A 22,887-nucleotide genomic window follows, 5' to 3' on the forward strand; every position below is an offset into this window, starting at 1 on the left:
ACCTTGAAAAATGTGTTTCAGCGGTTGGAGAATCCTTCTTTAACCCTCAACTTGGCCAAGTGGGAGTTAGGGAAGGCTACTGTGACTTAGGGAAGCAAGTGGGACGAGGTCAAGTGCGCCCAGTATCTGGCAAAGTGGAAGCAATTGTTGCTTTTCCTGCTCCCACAACTCGCCACCAGGTGCGCAGATTTCTGGGGATGGTAGGGTACTATTGTACATTCTGTAAGAATTTCTCGGTGGTAGTAGCTCCCCTTTCATCTCTGCTTAGTCCCAAGGTACCATTTAAGTGGTCCCAGGACTGTAACTATGCTTTTGAGTCCGCCAAAGCACTACTTTGTAGCTCCCCAGTGCTCGTCGCCCCCAAATTTGACAAACCTTTCAAGTTGGAGGTAGACGCTAGTATAGTTGGGGTGGGTGCGGTTCTCTTACAGGAAGTGGATCGGCCCGTCAGTTCTTCTCCCGTAAGTTCAACTCGTGTCAGTCAAGGTACTCCACCATTGAACAAGAGACGCTGGCTTTATTGCTAGCCTTACAGTTATTTGAAGTATGTGGGCTCCAGTGCCTTGCCTATACTGATCTCCATGGACCATAATCTTTTGGTGTTCTTGAAGGAAATGTACAATCAGAACCGCCGCCTTATGCGGTGAATGTGGTTGCCTACGCTCTATCACGGGTTTACTAACTGGGGATGCGATATGTTTTTTTGTTATTGTAAACTGTATGTTTGCATTCTTTGTGGTGGGCGTGTTACGTCCCCCAGTTTCTGTGTTGTAGTTTGTATTTGAGTGTGTTTCAGGAGATGGCTTCCTGAATTCTCCCTAAGCAGCTGACCAACCATTGATGATTGGAGCTAACCCCGCCCCCTCGTCAAGTTACAGCTGCATCCGATTAGACTCCTTCTGAAGCTTTATAAAAGTCAGTGTTCTGTTCAGAAGAGAGATCATTGCTTGGAGGTCATTGCAGAGATATAGATTGCAGAAAGATCATTGCTGTGTTGGTTGTTCTCAGAGGGAGATGATTAGTGTGTCCTGTATTGGTTGAGTGAGGGAGCTGATTGGTTATGTCTGTGTCAATAGGACGCAGTGTTTTGATTATTGAACTTGTTTGTGTTATTCTGTTTCAGTTGTTCCCAGGTGGGTAATGGGAAGGCACCTAGGGAGTGCTTAGGCAAGAGGCCCGCGGGCATACATATACCCATAGTATATTCACTGTCTAGGCACACTAGGTAAGACCTGGGAAGACCACCCCCTGTATTTTGGTTAGGGCACCAGGTGGTGCTAAATTAGGTAAGTAGTGGGTAGGCAGGTTAGATAGGAGAGGGGGCTTTGATATTTACTTTCTTTGCTTTGGTTCCGTCCATCCCCCTTTCCCCATATTACCGTGTGAAGGAATAAATTCCTTGTAAATGGTACCACATTCTGTCTGTTGTCATCCTTACTCACACCTACAGTCCATACCTCTTTCACTTCACGGAGAGTTGAGTTGTTGCAGGGTGTTGCGTTCCCTCTTCATAGAGGTGTGCGTAACAGTTAGTTCTTGTTTTATCTATAAAGAGGTCCATAGCAAATAGCAACAATATGTTTTTATGTATGCTTTTATTCTGCTAATACAGAATCTCTGCTCTAGTAGCAACTCTGCAATCAAAGTTTATGGTTTTAAATTAAAATCAAATCAAATCCAATTTTATTTGTCACATACACATGGTTAGCAGATGTTAATGCGAGTGTAGCGAAATGTTTGTGCTTCTAGTTCCGACAATGCAGTAATAACCAACAAGTAATCTAACTAACAATTCCTAAACTACTGTCTTATACACAGTGTAAGGGGATAAAGAATATGTACATAAGGATATATGAATGAGTGATGGTACAGAGCAGCATAGGCAAGATACAGTAGATGGTATCGAGTACAGTATATACATATGAGATGAGTATGTAAACAAAGTGGCATAGTTAAAGTGGCTAGTGATACATGTATTACATAAGGATGCAGTCGATGATATAGAGTACAGTATATACGTATGCATATGAGATGAATAATGTAGGGTAAGTAACATATAAGGTAGCATTGTTTAAAGTGGCTAGTGATATATTTACATCATTTCCCATCAATTCCCATTATTAAAGTGGCTGGAGTTGAGTCAGTGTCAGTGTGTTGGCAGCAGCCACTCAATGTTAGTGGTGGCTGTTTAACAGTCTGATGGCCTTGAGATAGAAGCTGTTTTTCAGTCTCTCGGTCCCAGCTTTGATGCACCTGTACTGACCTCGCCTTCTGGGTGATAGCGGGGTGAACAGGCAGTGGCTCGGGTGGTTAATGTCCTTGATGATCTTTATGGCCTTCCTGTAACATCGCGTGGTGTAGGTGTCCTGGAGGGCAGGTAGTTTGCCCCCGGTGATGCGTTGTGCAGACCTCACTACCCTCTGGAGAGCCTTACGGTTGAGGGCGGAGCAGTTGCCGTACCAGGCGGTGATACAGCCCGCCAGGATGCTCTCGATTGTGCATCTGTAGAAGTTTGTGAGTGCTTTTGGTGACAAGCCGAATTTCTTCAGCCTCCTGAGGTTGAAGAGGCGCTGCTGCGCCTTCTTCACGATGCTGTCTGTGTGAGTGGACCAATTCAGTTTGTCTGTGATGTGTGTGCCGAGGAACTTAAAACTTGCTACTCTCTCCACTACTGTTCCATCAATGTGGATAGGGGGTGTTCCCTCTGCTGTTTCCTGAAGTCCACAATCATCTCCTTAGTTTTGTTGACGTTGAGTGTGAGGTTATTTTCCTGACACCACACTCCGAGGGCCCTCACCTCCTCCCTGTAGGCCGTCTCGTCGTTGTTGGTAATCAAGCCTACCACTGTTGTGTCGTCCGCAAACTTGATGATTGAGTTGGAGGCGTGCGTGGCCACGCAGTCGTGGGTGAACAGGGAGTACAGGAGAGGGCTCAGAACGCACCCTTGTGGGGCCCCAGTGTTGAGGATCAGCGGGGAGGAGATGTTGTTACCTACCCTCACCACCTGGGGGTGGCCCGTCAGGAAGTCCAGTACCCAGTTGCACAGGGCGGGGTCGAGACCCAGGGTCTCGAGCTTGATGACGAGCTTGGAGGGTACTATGGTGTTGAATGCCGAGCTGTAGTCGATGAACAGCATTCTCACATAGGTATTCCTCTTGTCCAGATGGGTTAGGGCAGTGTGCAGTGTGGTTGAGATTGCATCGTCTGTGGACCTATTTGGGCGGTAAGCAAATTAGAGTGGGTCTAGAGTGTCAGGTAGGGTGGAGGTGATATGGTCCTTGACTAGTCTCTCAAAGCACATCATGATGACAGAAGTGAGTGCTACGGGGCGGTAGTCGTTTAGCTCAGTTACCTTAGCTTTCTTGGGAACAGGAACAATGGTGGCCCTCTTGAAGCATGTGGGAACAGCAGACTGGTATAGGGATTGATTGAATATGTCCGTAAACACACCAGCCAGCTGGTCTGCACATGCTCTGAGGGCGCGGCTGGGGATGCCGTCTGGGCCTGCAGCCTTGCGAGGGTTAACATGTTTAACTGTTTTACTCACCTCGGCTGCAGTGAAGGAGAGACCGCATGTTTCCGTTGCAGGCCGTGTCAGTGGCACTGTATTGTCCTCAAAGCGGGCAAAAAAGTTATTTAGTCTGCCTGGGAGCAAGACATCCTGGTCCGTGACTGGGCTGGATTTCTTCCTGTAGTCCGTGATTGACTGTAGACCCTGCCACATGCCTCTTGTGTCTGAGCCGTTGAATTGAGATTCTACTTTGTCTCTGTACTGACGCTTAGCTTGTTTGATAGCCTTGCGGAGGGAATAGCTGCACTGTTTGTATTCAGTCATGTTACCAGACACCTTGCCCTGATTGAAAGCAGTGGTTCGCGCTTTCAGTTTCACGCGAATGCTGCCATCAATCCACGGTTTCTGGTTAGGGAACGTTTTAATCGTTGCTATGGGAATGACATCTTCAACGCATGTTCTATTGAACTCGCACACCGAATCAGCGTATTCGTCAATGTTGTTATCTGACGCAATACGAAACATGTCCCAGTCCACGTGATGGAAGCAGTCTTGGAGTGTGGAGTCAGCTTGGTCGGACCAGCGTTGGACAGACCTCAGCGTGGGAGCTTCTTTTTTTAGTTTCTGCCTGTAGACAGGTATCAGCAAAATGGAGTCGTGGTCAGCTTTTCCGAAAGGGGGGCGGGGCAGGGCCTTATATGCGTCGCGGAAGTTAGAGTAACAGTGATCCAAGGTTTTTCCGCCCCTGGTTGCGCAATCGATATGCTGATAAAATTTAGGGAGTCTTGTTTTCAGATTAGCCTTGTTAAAATCCCCAGCAACAATGAATGCAGCCTCCGGATAAATGGTTTCCAGTTTGCAAAGAGTTAAATAAAGTTCTTTCAGAGCCATCGATGTGTCTGCTTGGAGGGGGGGGATATATACGGCTGTGATTATAATCGAAGAGAATTCTCTTGGTAGATAATGCGGTCTACATTTGATTGTGAGGAATTCTTAATCAGGTGAACAGAAGGATTTGAGTTCCTGTATGTTTCTTTCATCGCACCATGCCTTGTTAGCCATAAGGCATACACCCCCACCCCTCTTCTTACCAGAAAGGTGTTTGTTTCTGTCGGCGCGATGCGTGGTGAAACCCGTTGGCTGCACCGCTTCGGATAGCGTCTCTCCAGTGAGCCATGTTTCCGTGAAGCACAGAACGTTACAGTCTCTGATGTCCCTCTGGAATGCTACCCTTGCTCGGATTTCATCAACCTTGTTGTCAAGAGACTGGACATTGGCAAGAAGAATTCTAGGAAGTGGGGCACGATGTGCCCGTCTCCGTAGTCTGACCAGAAGACCGCCTCGTTTCCCTCTTTTTCGGAGTCGTTTTTTTGGGTCGCTGCATGCAATCCATTCCGTTGTCCTGTTTGTAAGGCAGAACACAGGATCCGCGTCGTGAAAAACATATTCTTCGTACTGATGGTGAGTTGACGCTGATCTTATATACAGTAGTTCTTCTCGACTGTATGTAATGAAACCTAAGATGACTTGGGGTACTAATGTAAGAAATAACACGTAAAAAAAAAAAAATGCATAGTTTCCTAGGAACGCGAAGCGAGGCGGCCATCTCTGTGGCCACTGGAGTGCTCCTGGAGTGCTCCTCTGAAGGACCACACCGCACCGGCTACAACAGTCCAGTAGAGGGTAGTATGGTGTGTTTTGCTATCTGTTGTTCATGTTCCGACAGCATGTCTGCTGACATCTTTACTATTGGGCCTAGTTTTCAAATCCTGACCTGTAGCAGTACAGTGTTACTGACTCAGCCACATGCTTAAATTTTTTAAATTTCCCATCTCAATGTTTGATGGTGCTACTGACCAACATTTGAGAAAAGGAGTGTGTCTGCATCTGGTTGTAATAAATCTACATTTAAATTAACCCTAGAACTCATTCATCTAATACATTGTCATGCACATTTTTGTTTGAACCAAGTGATAGTAAAGAAATTAGCTTTGAGTGCAGTCTACAATTCCTGAAATGCTGGAGTTACTCGGAGTCTTATGATTGAATGTTTCACTACTTTGGAACTTTGCACTTCAGGAAGTGAAGTCTCCCCATTCCATATGACCAAATGGATGTCTCAGACTGGGATGACATGCTCCAGTGGAACGGAACCCCTGACACTGCACTAAGGAGGGAGGGGGTGGGGGGGGTGTTGGAAGCTAGCTGGGAGTCTACCAGGTGAATGGCCATTTGTGTGCCTAGGTTTTGTGGAACCTAATGGGGGCTGATCCCACCTGTCTGAGCTGGGCTTGGGCTCTACAGGACAATGGAAGGGAGGGACAAGGGATGTAGGGAAGATAAAGACGTAATGGGGGAGGGGCACACTGACCACAAGCAAAATGGTTTTAACCACAGGTGAGTGAGAGAGCGAACGAGAGTAGTCTGCTGGCTGGCTGTTAATTAATGAGGGGTTAAAATGACCATAAACCTGTGAGGGGACAGATATAATTTATTTAAAAACGGGAAATACTTATCATAAAATATATATATTTGTACGGTTTTTAATAGGTGTCCAGATAATGCCATTGAACTAGGGAGGTGGGGTGTACAAGGCGTAATCGCCGAGCCTGCCTGCCTGTGAAACGTGTTTGCTGCTGACCTTTTTGCTTTAATGAAGTTTCACAAAGACAAAGGTTGAACACTGGGACTGGAGCTTGGCCCTCAGTGTGTGTGTTTTTGCATGCACACACATGCCTCCCCCTGCTCGTGTGGGGTGAGCATGTGTACATCTGTGCAAGCATGAATATGTAGGCTGGGATGGGACATTGTGATTTCTTGTGGAAGTGTGTGTAGCTCTCCCTATCTTGTCTGTGTGTATAACGGCTGTGTCTTATCACTGCTCCTCCCTCTGCTGTTTGTCTGCCGATGGACTGTCTATCTGTCATCACCAGGCAATGCCAGGGCCAAGGGATGCTTTGAGGTGAACAACTTATGCTGCTGATGATGTCTAGGATGACAACAATAGGCTAGATTGGCAATCATTTAATCAATTGGGCCTTGGGTTTAATGAATTATAGATAGATACACAGTGGCTTCGGAAAGTATTCAGACCCAATTACTTTTTCAACATTTTGTTACTTTACATTCTTATTCTAAAATTAATTCAATAGTTTTTCCCCCTCATCAACCTACACACAATACCCCATAATGACAAAGCAAAAACATGTTTTTAGAATTTTTAACTAATTTATAAAATAATAAAACTGAACTATCACATTTACATTAGTATTCAGACCCTTTACTCAGTACTTTGTTGAAGCACCTTTGGCAGTGATTACAGCCTCAAGTCTACTTGGGTATGATGCTACAAGCTTAGCACACCTGTATTTGGAGAGTTTTTCCCATTCCTCTCTGCTGATCCTCTCAAGCTCTGTCAGGTTGGATGGGGAGCGTTGCTGCACAGCTATTTTCAGGTCTCTCCAGAGATGTTTGATCGGGTTCAAGTCTGGGCTCTGGCTGGACCACTCCAGGACATTCAGAGATTTGTCCCTTAGCAACTGCTGCATTTCATTGGCTGTGTGCTTAGGGTTGTTGTCCTATTGGAAGGTGAACCTTTTTGAGGTCCTGAGAGGTCTGGAGCAGGTTATGGTCAAGGGTCTCTCTGTACTTTGCTCCGTTCATCTTTGCCTCGATCCTGTCTAGTCTCCTAGTCCCTGTTGCTGAAAAACATCCCCACAGCATGATGCTGCCACCACCATGCTTCACCGTAGAGATGGTGCCAGGTTTGCTCCAGACGTGACGCTTCGCATTCATGCCAAAGAGTTCAATCTTGGTTTCATCAGACCAGAGAATCTTGTTCCTCATGGTCGGAGAGTCCTTTAGATGCCAAACGGGCTGTCATGTGCCTTTTACTGAGGAGAGGCTTCCGTCTGGCCACTCTATCATAAAGGCCTGATTGGTGGAGTGCTGCAGAGATGGTTGTCCTTTTGGAAGGTTCTCCCATCTCCACAGAGGAACTCTAGAGCTCTGTCAGAGTGACCATTGGGTTCCTGGTCACCTCCCTGACCAAGGCCCTTCTCCCCCAATTGCTCAGCTTCTCCCCCAATTGCCAGCACTAGGAAGAGTCTTGGTGATAACAAACTTCTTTCATTTAAGAATGATGGAGGCCACTGTGTTCTTGGGGACCTTCAACGATGCAAAACAGTTTTGGTTCCCTTCTCCAGAGCTATGTGTCGACACAATCCTGTCTCGGTGCTCTATAGACAATTGCTTCGACCTCATGGCTTGGTTTTTACTCTGACTTGCACTGTCAACTGTGGGACCTTATATAGACAAGTGTGTGCCTTTCCAATCATGTCCAATCAATTGAATTTACTACAGGTGGACTCCAAGTTGTAAAAACATCTCAAGGAATGATCAATGGAAACAGGAGCTCAATTTCAGAGCTCAATTTCAAGTCTCATAGAAAAGGGTCTGAAGAGTTCTGTAAATAAGGTATTACTGTTTTTATTTTTTAATACATCTGTGTTCGCTTTGTCATTATGGGCTATTGTGTGTAGAGAGCAGATTTTTTTAGATATGTAATCAATTTTAGAATAAGGCTGTAACGTAACAAAATGTGGAAAAAAGTCAAGAGGTCTGAATACTTTCTGAATGCACTGTATATATAGTATATTGCAATGGCAAGATAACTTTTTGTCTACTTTCTTGTATGATGCATGCGGTAGAATCATTTCATTTGTGATGAGATGCTGTAGATATTCAGTAAAAAGACATTAATACTCATAAATTGTAGGTAGGAAATATTGCATGTTATGATAGAACAACAAGAAGGTTTTGTTACCTTCTTTTCAGTGGAGAATAGAGGGAGCAAGGGAGAAGTGCCTGTTGATAGCTATGAAGAGACAGTGAGGAGAGGGGTTTGAAAGAAACTCCTTGTCCCCTCTCACAGAGTGTGGCTCTCCCTCATCTATCTGCCCTCTGAAACTCTGACGTCTAACGCTGTGTCTACCTGCGTCACCTCACTGATACCTAATTTAGCCCCGTGGAACATTATTGGTTAATGAAATGGGGGGGGGGGGGGGGGTGTAATAAAACTCCCAAATTCAGAACCTTGTGTTCTGACATTTGAACGGTAGGTTAGGCTACTTTCATAGATATTCAGTCGACAACCCCTCCCCCTCTTTACACATGCACACACCCAAAAAGACTTCCCAGACACCCGACCCAAACCTCATCCCATCCACCCCTGCCACAAGCTCTTACTCATCCTCCTTCAGTCTGGGCCACATAGCCCCCCAGGAATGCTCCACACAGACACATCCATATTTAGCTACCTCACAGCTTGGAGGAAGGTTTTGGGAGTTTTCATCTCACAGAAAAGGCCAAAATCCTATTTTTGAGAAAATAGTAAGATCTTAAGATATTTTTTTTAAACTGTTCTTCTTCCCCTATGATCTCTTTGATACAGTATGATCCTCTTGTTTGTCCTTCTCCTTGGTGACCCTGTGAAGAGCAGGTAGGCCCACAAATACCCACCCTGTCAGACAGGAGCTCAGAGCTTTACGTTATTAGGCCCTTTTTGTTGGTGTGTGTCTATTTCAAAACATTTATAAATGTTATTTTTAACATATTATTCAGATGATACATTACCTTTGAGTCATAACATAAGACAGGCCTACGTGAGGCCTATGTAGATTAATGGTTTGGCTACATTAGGGAAAATCTAATTTTCCCAAAATCAAAGACTATCTTCATACAGACCTATAAGTAAATGTACTTACAGTAGCTAGGTTTCATCCAATTTGCAACAGATTTTCATGTGAATATTATAAAATCTGCATTTAAAGCATATGCGCATTTTTCTACAAGTTTTGTGTCCATTAAAACTGATTTGTTGCGGATAAATGCCTGTACGTGATGGCGTAGTGCAAATAAAAAAAAATTTGCCCTAAAGTTTTTCTGTACCGAATAAAAAAACATATAAGTTCAACGTGTTTCGATTGCATTTTCCACTCTATCGATGGTTTCGTCACACAAACTGTTGAGATACTGTAAATGGCAAACAGTTCGCTGATAAAGTTGACAGGTTAGGTTTTATGATCATCCTCATGTGGTAATTGGCAGCTTTGAGTCATAACCCATCGTCATGTCACTTGCATACAAATTAAGACCCTCCATGTGTATCGTAAAAGAGCATCAACCTTATCACCGTGCACTTTCATCACTCTGTGGAGTTTATCGTAACTTGTTTTATCTGTATTTTTTTTCTATACAGTATGTCTTTACTTGCATGGAAACTTGGTTATTGATAATGTTCATGACAGAACTTTGGAGTTGATATTGTTACAGGTGGAAGGAATCATAAGAATAACAATGTCACATGACGAACTTTCCAAATGCTTATATTACAACTAAGTGACACATGTCACAGGTGGAAAATACCAGAAGTATTTTGTCAACAATTAATAAATCGAACGTGTAAACAGCAGACAATTTTTGTAGTGTTGTGACATTTAACTAACAAATTGAACAAACAAATGTATGCCTTAACTGCTTGTTTGAAAAGTAGGCTATTGCCACCTGCTTACTACTTAAACGATATGTGGGAGCATTTTGCCATGAAATGGTAACCCTATTACTGGTATCCAATTGTTCCTACCAGGAGATTGATTTGAATGTGACATAACTGTTCACTCGACAAGGTGTGTATTTAGCTTTGATATAGTCCACAAAAACCATGGTTATGCAAGTTGGACCTGTATTTAATTTCAGACCAAATAAAAGGTGAGGATGTAGGTTTATGAGCTAAATTGGTTAGTATTGAAGAGTTTCTGGGAGCCACAGCAGGTGACTAGGCCTACATATGCTCCACAACAAAGACATTAAAGGTCCAATGCAGCTGTTTTTATCTCAATATCAAATCACTTCTGGGTAACAATTAATAACCTTTACTGTGATTATTTTCAATTAAAATGGTCAAAAAGAAGCAAATAGCTTCTTAGCAAAAAAACTATTTCTCAAGCAAGAATTTTGCTGCGACTGTCTGGGAGTGAGGGACCTAATTGGAGGAGCCTAATAGGAGGGATATATAACCTGAAACAATCTGTTATTGGCAAAGAGGCTAGAAACTCTCTTTGTTATTGACAGACAAACTCCACCCATGAAAAATGAGCTGAAATTCAATGTGGTCTTTTCAAACAGCTCTTTTCACAATTTCACAGTATTATTCCAATCTCATAGTGGGAAAATGTATATAAAACACAGGAAAATCAGCCTAGCTATTTTTTTTACTGCAGTGCCCCTTTAACCATAATCTGTAATTGCTTGTCAAGAGCTAGACTTTATATGTAGGAAAGGGAGGTTGAAAATGACCCAAAAGCATCATTATAAAGTAAAACATGCCCAACAGGGCCTGATAACCCCAGTCCTTCAGTTGCCAAATCCTGGGGATCTTCCACATTTTGCTTTCCCCCATCGTCACCTGATTGCTCAACTGCTCTGCTTCCCTGTAAGCAGGATTTCACCTTATTTGTGGTGTCAGTGGATCATTCCTCAGACATGCATGAGGCGTTGGAGGGTGGGAGTTGCTCGCCTCATACCTGTCATAGGGGGTTTCCTGACCTGATAAAGACCTTGGGGACTGAACACATCAGTGTCTGAACACATCAGTGACCAGTGGATTATTCATCACCCTTGTTTTGTTTTAACATTTTGTTGCTAGACAAAATGCATTAATGAAAAATGCAACTAATAAATCTTGATTTGATAAGTATTCACCCCCTGAGTCAATACATGTTAGAATCACCTTTGGCAGTGATTACAGCTGTGAGTCTTCTTGGGTACATCTATAAGAGCTTTGCACACCTGGATTGTGCAATAGTTGGCCATTATTATTTTTCAAATTCTTCAATCTCTGTCAAGGTTGTGACTAGACAATTTTCAAGTCTTACCATAGATTTTTTCAAGCAGATTTAAGTCAAAACTGTAACTTGGTCACCCAGGAACATTCACTGTCTTCTTGGTAAGCAACTCCGGTGTAGATTTGGCCTTGTGTTCTCAGTTATTGCCTTGCTGAATTAATCTCCCAGTGTCTAGTGGAATGCAGACTGAACCAGGTTTTCCTAGTGGATTTTTACTTGTGCTTAGCACCATCCCGTTTCTTTATTTAATTGTATTTTTACCCCAATTTCGTGGTATCCAATTGTTAGTAGATACTATCTTGTCTCATCGCTACAACTCCCGTATGGGCTCGGGAGAGACGAAGGTCGAAAGCCATGCGTCCCCCAAAACACAACCCGCACTGCTTCTTAACACAGCGCGCATCCAACCCGGAAGCCAGCCGCACCAATGGAGGAAACACCGTGCGACCTGGTTAGCGTGCACTGCGCCCGGCCCGCCACAGGAGTCGCTAGTGCGCGATGAGACAAGGTTCTCCCTACCGGCCAAACTGGCCCTAATCCGGACGACGCTAGGCCAATTGTGCGTCGCACCACGGACCCCCGGTTCGCGGCCAGCTGCGACAAAGCCTGGGCGTGAACCCAGAGTCTCTGGTGACACAGCTAGCACTGCGATGCTGTGCCCTAGACCACTGCGCCACAAATTCCATCCCATTTTTTTAATCCTGAAAAACTCCTCAGTCATTGCCGATGTCAAGCATACCCATACCATGATGCAGCCACCCCCATGCTTGAATATAAGGAGGCAGTTACTCAGCGATGGGGTGTTGGATTTGCCCCAAACATACAGGGGGATACCTAATCAGTTGTACAACTGAATGCCTTAAAAAAATGTGTCTTCTGCATTTAACCCTAAATCAGAGAGGTGCGGGGGGCTGCCATAATCAACATCCACGGCACCCGTGGAACAGTGGGTTAACCGCCTTGCTCAGGAGCAGAACGACATATTTTTACCTTGTCAGCTCATGGATTTAATCCAGCAACCTTTAGGTTACTAGCCCAACACTCTAACCACTAGGCTATATGCCGAAATTCAAAACTTGACTGAGGGACCTGACAGATGTTGTATGTATGTGGGACAGAGAAAGGGTTAGGCATTCAAAAATCATGTCATCCCTTATTATTTTGAATTGTTTGAATTGTTCTTCCACTTTGACATTACAGAGTATTTGGTGTAGATCAATGAAATTAATTTCAATCACAATTTGTAATGGAACAAAATGTGAATAAATAGGAGGGGGTGAATTCTTCTGATACCCACTGTATATATTATAGGTTTCATAGAGATGCATTGACAATCTTTGTTAGTATTTATTTAATTTCTATATTAACTATGACCCCAAATCACCCAGATGTTTGCCTGTTGGACTTGGCTCTGAGGCAGTAGCAGTGAAGCTGAGTAACAGAACAAGTCCTTTATCTCACTTACTATCTGACCCTGTGTTCACTCTGGACATTCAGTTCTTTCTGTGTCTGGTCTTCACAACGTGTGTGTGTGTGTGTGTGTGTGTGTGTGTGTGTGTGTGTGTGTGTGTGTGTGTGTGTGTGTGTGTGTGTGTGTGTGTGTGTGTGTGTGTGTGTGTGTGTGTGTGTGTGTGTGTGAGTGTGTGTGTGTGTGTGTGTGTGAGAACCATATGCGGTGCTATAGCAGGGCAGTGTAGCGTGCAGTGCAGGAGCGAGCAGGGCCTAGCCGGCCCAGGAGAGCCCCAGTACTCTGGTAATCCCTGTGTTTTCAGGAGCCCTGGCCCGTACTTGATGAGCTTGGGCAAGGAAAGGGGTAGCGTTCTCTCTAGTGCGTTTCTCTCTCTTTCTCCCTATCCCTCTTTCATTCCCCCCTCCACCCCTGGAGCCACTTCGCGAATGAATGGGTTCCAAGTATTAACTCAGCAACTCTCTCTTTCTCTCTCTTCTTTTCCTCATTTTCTCCCAAAGAGGGGAAGAGAGCCAGATGTGGGGATGCTAAACGCGTACCCAGAGAGAGAAACAGAAGAGAGATTCTTATCCTCTTTCTAGCTGTGAACATTCTAAATGTTGCCGTGAAGTCTGTGTGAGTTGAAAATGCCATTCAGACATGTTGGACATATCTGACACCTTGAATTATTTTTAGCTGTACATGAATTATATGCAGAATCTTAAACGTTTCTAAACAGAACTATCAATATTCATGTTAATTTGTAATTTTCTAAATTAATAACCAATTGAAGATTTGAATTTAGATAACACTTGCATGTTGCACATACCATACATGTGTTGCTCCCTCAGTGCCTGGAGTGTGTTGGTGCAATGTGTTGGTGGTTAAGGGGTTAAGGGGCAGACTGTGTGTGTGCACGTGCGTGCATGTGTATGTGTGTGCACAGGGAGGTGGGAGGGTATAGGGATTACTGTGAGGCTCTAGGCCCCAGGGCAGAGTGGCTGTTTCCTGGCCATAGCCCCTGTTTGTCCTGCCTGACCTGGCAGCTCTGGGGCCAGATCCTGCTTGGATACACCCCCGCTCCCACGCCTGTCTGAAGCTGTTAGCCACTAGCTGTGAGTGGCTAGCTGGGCTTAGTGCGTCTGAGCTATGGGTGGGGTGGGTGCTGGGGGGGATGCAGGGGACTTTGTGTTGGGATGGCTTAGTGGGGAAAGGAGGGGTGTAGAATGGGGTGGTTATGGTTTATGACTTTGGTTTGATTCATTACACCATTTATTTAATATCAGCCTGTGAGAGAGCCAAGTGAATGAGCCCTGTTGGTGTAACCTTTGCCTAAAACACAGTGTCTCGCTGCCCCTCCATCACACACGCTCTGACTGTCCCCCCTCTCTTTTTGTCTCTCTCTATCATACTCACACTCACACTCAGTCACACTCAGATAAACAAATCTTCCGAATATTTTTCTATGTATGACCTCCATCTGAAAAGATAAAATGCATTTTCATAATTTTGTCATAAAGCTATTGAAGCAAATTAGGATTAATTGTATGTTGAAAATGAATATGAAAATAATTGTCTTGGAACATTGTCTTCTGTGTCTTTGATTGGGTTGTTAATGTAACACCCCCAATTTGACCTATCATGAATCATGTGATATCCAAGCTTGTCTATAGGGTGACTTTGTGCAGTATGCTGTTGTTACTACAAAGTCCCGAAACATAACACCTCCCTCTCTGCTTTGAGGACTGTTTGATTATCAATCTCAAAAATTCCTAATGAAATGGAGGGATATTTACCTTTTCCCCAAAAAAAGCTTTCACAGCTCAATTGTTTGTTTTTAATGGGTTGTTATTATTTTTCAATTGGTGGATTGAGCGTTGGGTTTTGAATCCCATAGAGCAGCCCTGTCCGTGTTTTTCTGGCCTAGATATACACTGCAGTCCAGAGCAAACCCACAGAGCCTCAGACACATGGAGAGAACAGAGAGGGAGGGAGCGCTCCCTGGTTCTTCACTCACATACTAACTTGTGATTGGAGCACTTACACCGACTGTGCTTGTGCCAACAATTTAACACCATTTTGACTTTTTACATTCATACTGTAATTGAAACAGTTTAGTAGTATCTAACATGTAAGTATAGGCTTCTTGATCTGAATATCTGAATGTGACGGAGCCTATGCATTCCAACTTCACATTATGCATTATGTCAAACAAATGTGTTTTAGCTGTTTTAATATAACTGACATAGGTCACAATAATTTTAAAATTAAGATGTGGTCCTTTCTATGAAAGAGGCTAACTTCATCCTACTCTCGAAATAAAATGGTCTAGTATCATTAAGTTATTACTCCTAGAGTTACAGTGCGACCTAACGCGTATCATTTTGAAGTGTAGATAGGCCTACTGGAAATCATGATCTGTCAGGGGCCTGGAGCCCCCCACCCCCACGCACACACACATTGTCATAGGGTAGCCAGTGTTGTCACTCGAACCCTGTTTATAAAACTGTCCACGCCACTCACCTGGCAAGAGAGAAAGCTCATTGACGGCGACGGCGACAGGGACTCAAATCCAGGCTCTCAAGTTAACATAGGGAGGGACCCAAAAGGCAGACACTGTCTCTGAGCAAAACAATACATCCCTTTTAACTTCATGGTGCCTGCATTTTTTTCAGCTGCTATTTGAAAAAGCTATTTCATTTCAAGCATACATAAAACATCTTTTTTATGAATCTTGAAAATTTCTCTTACTTTTCGGGCATGTGTAACATGACGGCCGAGTCACAGGACTCACCAGCCGAGCTGGCCAGCCCGCTGGTCATGTCGCCTAACGTGAGTCTGGACTCCCCTTTACCGCCATCGCCTCTGATGCTGCAGGCCCGGATCAAAGATGGGGTTCTGATCAAGTCTGAGCCACGGGCAACAAGTCCGAACGCGGATCGAGAGGAGGGAGCTACTCTGGGCCAAACCGAGGAGCATCTGCCCACTGGGAGTAGACGTAGGAAGAGGCCCGTTCAGAGAGGGAAACCACCCTACAGTTACATCGCTCTCATTGCCATGGCCATCGCCAACTCCCCCGAGAGAAAACTCACACTTGGGGGTATTTATAAATTCATCATGGAACGTTTTCCCTTTTATCGAGAGAACTCAAAGAAGTGGCAAAACTCCATCCGCCACAACCTCACCCTCAACGACTGCTTTGTCAAGATTCCCCGGGAACCTGGAAGGCCTGGTAAGGGCAACTATTGGACTTTGGACCCCGCTGCTGAAGACATGTTCGACAACGGGAGTTTTCTGCGGAGGAGGAAAAGATTCAAGCGCACTGACGTAAGCACCTATCCAGGGTACATGCAGAGCTCTAGTGCGTTCACCCCGAACCCCATGGGCAGACCGGCATACCCCAACACCATGTACCCAGGAATAGGATCGGGTTACGGCTCGCAGCTGGCAGGGACCCCCCACCCGGTGATGCTGCATCATTATCAGACCCCTGCCGGGGTCAGTCAAGGACAGCCAAGGATGTTCAGCATCGACAACATCATCAGCCAGCAGTCGGTGATGCAGGGAGGAGAGCTCAACCCGCTGGGGTTAGGCGGTGGAGACTTGGGCACCATGTCTGCTAGCTGCTCCCTCACTGGCACTGACCCCTCCAACTGCTTCCAGATGCAGACTGTCAATCCCTCGGGGAATTCACTGGGCAGAGGCGGTGGGGGACTGTCATCAAACCTGGCACCCGGGTATCCTTACTCTTCCTCGGCATCCCCCCCACACCTACCTTCCATGATGCAGTCCAGTTTCTCTCCAGGTAGCTCTCAGGTGTACTGCACGGGGAACCGTCTGTCTCTACCCGCCGTGCGCTCCGGGTCTTGCGCGGAGCACACTGAGCAACTACTGGGTCTCTCCAGCACAATGAACTCTTACAACAACTCTTACATGAGACAAGCCAATTTTGCATCAGGATTAGATCGGTATATGTGAAAAACTGATTTTTATAGAGACAAACAACGATAGAGCCTCAATTACATTCCATTTGAAATAGGTGTGAAACCTCATCTTTGTTTGAAATGCAAATCGACATTCCATTATAGTTGTGTTCATATCTCAGTGCTATTGGTTCGTTTATCCTATGTGTTTTATAACATCAATATTGATGGGTTTTTAGATGTTCTGTAGCCTATCTAATTGTACTTCCTTGTCCGAGAACAATTCCAATTACCGAACCTTACATTTTTGTCATTGTCACCTGTAAAAAAAAAAGAGTTCTCAAACAATATTATTAGCCATATACCTGTATACTGTTCTATTTTGTGAAATGTAAATAGTATTTCTTTGTGAATTAATATTGAAAGGCCTACATTGTTATTTACCGTGTTTGGTTGGTGTAATAAATACATTTTTTGATAAGTACGGTCTTGTTGCTTGCGTTTGTTGAACTGAATAGGTCTACATGGTTGATACTCGCCTCTCTGATAAGAATTATGCCTACTTTAAATGAATAGTTGATCGTTCATTAGACTTTAAATCCAATTCCCATAAGCCGCATACTCATAAATGAGTGTTTAATTGCATACCTATACATTTATATTAAGCGAACAAAATCTTTACTGATTTATTCACGATTGGCCTGCTTGGGAATTTTCGCAGACTCTCTCTAAGTTATTAGCTTCATTTATAAAGTCGCTAATTATGTTGATATGATTCGTTTCCCACCTGCTAATAAAAATGACCAAACCAGAAATAGATTGTCAAATGTATAGGATTGAATTGGCCTAAACAAATGTCTCCTAATTTCACCTTGTGTTCTATTGCAAACTTCTAGGGAATATATGCAGTATTTAATTTGCCTGATTTGTAAGATCATTTATATGCATTGTTGGTAGTAGCACAGAAACGACATGCTTTACAGTTATTTGAAGTAATGTCACAGTATACATATTTGTGGTTGTATCATTATGAATCCACGTACACACGTGGATATCCATATATGCACAGGTTTTGGACTTGACCTAGTTGATCAAGAAGATTGTAGGGCAAACGGACTTCTTAGTCTAGCCTTATTAAGGCCTAAAACGTATTTAGAACACATGTGTGTTGCTGTTATCTGCTTTTGTAGATTAAAATATATATATACATTTGGAACATTGGATTGGGCCAGAACTGTTTACTATCGTCTCGAGTCTGCATGCATGCGTAAAATAGCGAAGTCTGTTGACTACATATAGAGTGCATTAGGAATTTAGAGTTATTTGTTAACTTTAGCTGTGAATGATACAAACCTTAGCATTTCTTAGAAATATACACACAGTGTCTTAGGAAAGTATTCAGACCCCTTGACTGTTTCCACATTTTATTACGTTACAGACTTATTCTAAAATTGATTAAATATGTTTTTTTCCCTCATCAATCCACACACAATACAATAATGTCAAAGCGAAAACAGGTTTATAGATATTTTTTGCAAATGTATTCAAATTAAAAACAGAAAACCTTATTTACATAAGTATTCAGACACTTTGCTATAAGACTCGAAATTGAGCTCAGGTGCATCCTGTTTCCATTGATCATCCTTGAGATGTTTCTACAACTTGATTGGAGTCCACCTGTGGTAAATTCAAGTGAATGGACATGATTTTGCAAAGCACACACCTGTCTATATAAGGTTCCACAGTTGAGAGTGCATGTCAGAGCAAAAACCAAGCCATGAGGTGAAGGAATTGTCCGTAGAGCTCAGAGACAGGATTGTGTTCTGGGGAAGGATACCAAAACATATCTGCAGCATTGAAGGTCCCCAAAAACACAGTGGCCTCCATTATTCTTAAATAGAAGAAGTTTGGAATCACCAAGACTCTTCCTAGAGCTGGCCGCCTGGTGACCAAGAACCCGATGGTCACTGACAGAGCTCTACAGTTCCTCTGTGGAGATGGGAGAACTTTCCAGGACAACCATCTCTGCAGCACTCCACCAATCAAGCCTTTATGGTAGAGTGGCCAGACGTAAATCACTCCTCAGTAAAAGTCACAGCCTGCTTGGAGTTTGCCAAAAGGCACCTACAGACTCTCAGACCCTGAGAAACAAGATTATCTGTTTTGATGAAACCAAGATTGAACACTTTGGCCTGAATGCCAAGCGTCACGTCTGGAGGCAACCTGGCACCATCCCTAAGGTGAATCATGATGGTGGCAGCATCATGCTGTGGGGATATTTTTCAGAGGCATGGACTGGGAGACTAGTCAGGATTGATGGAAAGATGAACGGAGCAGAGTAGAGAGAGATCCTTGATGAAAACCTCCAGAGCGCTCAGGACCTCAGACTTGGAAGAAGGACCACCTTCCAACAGAACAACAACCCTAAGCACACAGCCAAGACAACGCAGGAGTGGCTTCGGGATAAGTCTATTCAATTCAATTCAATTCAATTCAAGGGGCTTTATTGGCATGGGAAACATGTGTTAACATTACCAAAGCAAGTAAGGTAGATAATATATAAAGTGAAATAAACAATAAAAATTAACAGTCTTAATTAATTAAGTCTCTGAATGTCACATCAAAAAAGTTGTGAAAAGGACAACCCTCTTTCCCCCTCAGAAAACTGAAAAGATTTTGCATGGGTTCCCAGATCAGCTACCTACGTACATGTACAAATTACCTAAACTAACCTGTATCCCCGCACATTGCCTTGGTACCGGTGCCCCCTGTATAAAGCCTCGTTATTGTTATTTTATTGTGTTACTATTTATTATTTTTTACTTTAATTTATTTGGTAAATATTTTCTTAACTCTTTCTTGAACTGCATTGTTGGTTAAGAGCTTGTAAGTAAGCATTTCACGGTAAGGTCTACACCTTTGTATTCGGCGCATGTGACAAATAGAGTTTGATTTGATTTGACATCTCTGGAAAGACCTGAAAATAGCTGTGCAGCGACGCTCCCCATCCAACCTGACAGAGCTTGAGAGGATCTGCAGAGAAGAATGGGAGAAACTCCCCAAATACGGGTGTGCCAAGCTTGTAGCGTCATTCCCTAGAAGACTTAAGGCTGTAATCGCTGCCAAAAGAGCTTCAACAAAGTACTGAGTAAAGGGTCTGAATACTTATGTAAATGTAATAATTCTGTTTTTAATTTGGAATACATTTACAAACATTTCTAAAAAACAGTTTTTGCTTTGTCATTATTGGGTATTGTGTGTAGATTGATGAGAGAAAAAAATGATTTCATCCATTTTAGAATAAAGCTGTAACTTAACAATGTTGAAAAAGTTAAGGGGTCTGAATACTTTACAAATGCCCTCTAGCTTGCTTCCATTCAGCCACAAGAGCATTAGTGAGGTCAGGCACTGATGTTGGGCGATTAGGCCTGGCTCGAAGTCGGTGTTCCAATTCATCCCAAAGGTGTTCCATGGGGTTGAGGTCAGGGCTCTGTGCAGGCCAGTCAAAATCTTCCACACCGATCTATACAAATCATTTCTGTATGGACCTCACTTTGTGTACTGGGGTATTGTCATGCTGAAACAAGAAAGAGCCTTTCCCAAACGGTTGCCACAAAGTTGGAAGCACAGAACCGTCTAGAATGTAATTGTATGCTGTAGCGTTAAGATTTCCCTTCACTGGAACTAAGGGTCCTAGCCCGAACCATGAAAAACAGCCCCAGACCATTATTCCTCATCCACCAAACTTTACAGTTGGCACTATGCATTGGGGCAGGTAGTGTTCTCCTGTCATTCGCCCAAACCCAGATTTGGACTGCCAGATGGTGAAGCGTGATTCAACACTCCAGAGAACGGGTTTCCACTGCTCCAGAGTCCAATGGTGGTGAGCTTTACACCACTCCATCCGATGCTTGGCATGGTGATCTTAGGCTTGTATGCGGCTGCACGGCCATGGAAACCCATTTCATGAACCTCCAGATGAATAGTTATTGTGCTGACGTTGCTTCCAGAGGCAGCTTGGAACTCGTAATGACTGTTTTAATTCAGGACATACAATTTTTACAAGTTTCAGCACTCGGCGGTCCCGTTCTGTGAGTTTGTGTGGCCTACCACTTAGCAGCTAAGCCGTTGTTGCTCTTAGATGTTTCCACTTCACAATAACAGCACTTACAGTTGACTGGTGCAGCTCTAGCAGGGCAGAAATTTGACAAACAAACTTCTTGGAAATGTGGCATCCTATGTCAGTGCCACATTGAAAGTCACTGAGCTCTTCAGTAAGGCCAATCTACTGCCAGTGTTTGTCTATGGAGATTGCATGGCGGTGTGCTCAATTTTATACACCTGTCAGCAACTGGTGTGGCTGAAATAGCTGAATCCACTAATTTGAAGGGGTGTCCACATACTTCTGTAATTATAGTGTAGCTAATAGGCATATTTGAGTTTAGGAGACATGTAGGGCCTACCTGTAGGGCCTACCTGACTATGAAATTGAATCCATACACCTGTGCTGTGCTGTTCTAATCATACTTCTGGCGAGTCTATACTAAGCATTATTGGCATTTATTATTTTTTAAAGACAATTTATGCTATATCTGAAAATGTGGTCTGAGGCACCATATGGATGGTGTGACGTGTTCGCGGAGCCTCGGAAGGTAAGCAGAAAGCCAAATTGAGCTCCTTGCTGCATCGCCGTGCTCCACCCAAACAATGTGGAGGGCTCCAGATTGACATGATTGTTTGACGGTAGGTGGGGGCGGGAGGTCCTGTATAAACACAAACTTACTTATTTGACAACTTCCTTCACAACCGTTCTGCTCAACAGCTCTGCTCTGCTCCGCGAAGTGCAAGAAGTATGAATGTCCTGACTTCTGCAGAGGCTATATCACCGTCAATTCTGCACGGCCAATTCAGATGTGGAGGTTTTTATTTTATTTTATTTTACCTTTATTTTACTAGGCAAGTCAGTTAAGAACAAATTCTTATTTTCAATGACGGCCTAGGAACAGTGGGTTAATTGCCTGTTCAGGTAGCAGAACGACAGATTTTGTACCTTGTCAGCTCGGGGATTTGAACTTGCAACCTTTCAGTTACTAGTTGACCATGTAGCGCCTAGAGATTATGGAGTTTACCTCAGTCTGGAGGTGGAGCGACACCTGGCGGTTTTAATGAAAAGTTCGTTTGCTGTGATTTGTAGATTGAAATTGGAAACTTATTCTACAGTTTGTCCACTAGGGGTCATGTAATACTAAGAAGTCACAAACTGACAAAGCATGGAATAAAAATGAAAGGGAATGTCTGTAGCAATGTCATATTGTTGAGGTATGCAACATTCGGATGTTTTGTTTGTTACGTTTCCAGGCTACACTCCAATATGGATGGAAGTGAAATCTGTTCACCTCCCTTGAAGAAAATAAAATATTTTGAGGCAAAAACAAAAATCGTTTAGGCTACCATGTCCACGACTATAAAAGCTGCACAAAACACTATTTTCAGTTGACTGTCCATGGTCCCAAGCAATCCAGACAGAACTGTTGGTTTATATCCTGCAAAAGCCATTCTACAAACAAGTTTTTTTCTCATGTGATTTTGAAATAGACTAAGGTTTATTCCATGATTAGCCCACAATAGAGACTTCTCTGTCGCCCATCCCTTGTATTTTATCTCAATACATGTCTGATCCAGGTTTTGTCGTGGCATGTAGAATAACGAACAGGTGAGCACACCTCAAGAGTAAGAACTGGCTCCTACGTAGTTCGTTTTTTCAGTGTCAGTGTAGGCCTGTGGTGGAAATGCAGACCCGTGAGACTGCGAAATCCAAGTCTTGGTTAGGGTGATCAATTGTAAATGTGCGTCTACAGGTAACTACCAAAATAAAGAAAAGACTTGAGTAAATGAGGGATACAAAGTACAGCATATCGAAAGCAGGTGCTTGCACACAGTTCTGGTTCCAGGGTTTGGGGCGGCAGGAAGCCTAGTGGTTGGGCCAGTAACCAAAATGTTGCCAGATCGAATCACCGAGCTGACAGGGCAGAAATCTGTCATTCTGCCCCTGAACAAGGCAGTTAACCCACTGTTACTAGGCCGTCATTGTAAATAAGAATT

At 43.7% G+C, this 22,887-nt stretch overlaps 1 protein-coding gene across 1 annotated transcript; it reads left to right on the forward strand.

Annotated features, from left to right (window-relative positions):
* The first annotated feature begins 15,589 nt into the window (after positions 1 to 15,589).
* Positions 15,590 to 16,840, forward strand: foxe3 (forkhead box E3). Its single transcript, XM_064933202.1, has one exon. It carries the CDS (start codon positions 15,590 to 15,592, stop codon positions 16,838 to 16,840), a length of 1,251 nt encoding a protein of 416 aa, XP_064789274.1.
* Positions 16,841 to 22,887: the final 6,047 nt, after the last annotated feature.

Source organism: Oncorhynchus masou, chromosome 24 (genome assembly GCF_036934945.1).
Source record: "Oncorhynchus masou masou isolate Uvic2021 chromosome 24, UVic_Omas_1.1, whole genome shotgun sequence".
Classification (NCBI taxonomy): domain Eukaryota; kingdom Metazoa; phylum Chordata; class Actinopteri; order Salmoniformes; family Salmonidae; genus Oncorhynchus; species Oncorhynchus masou.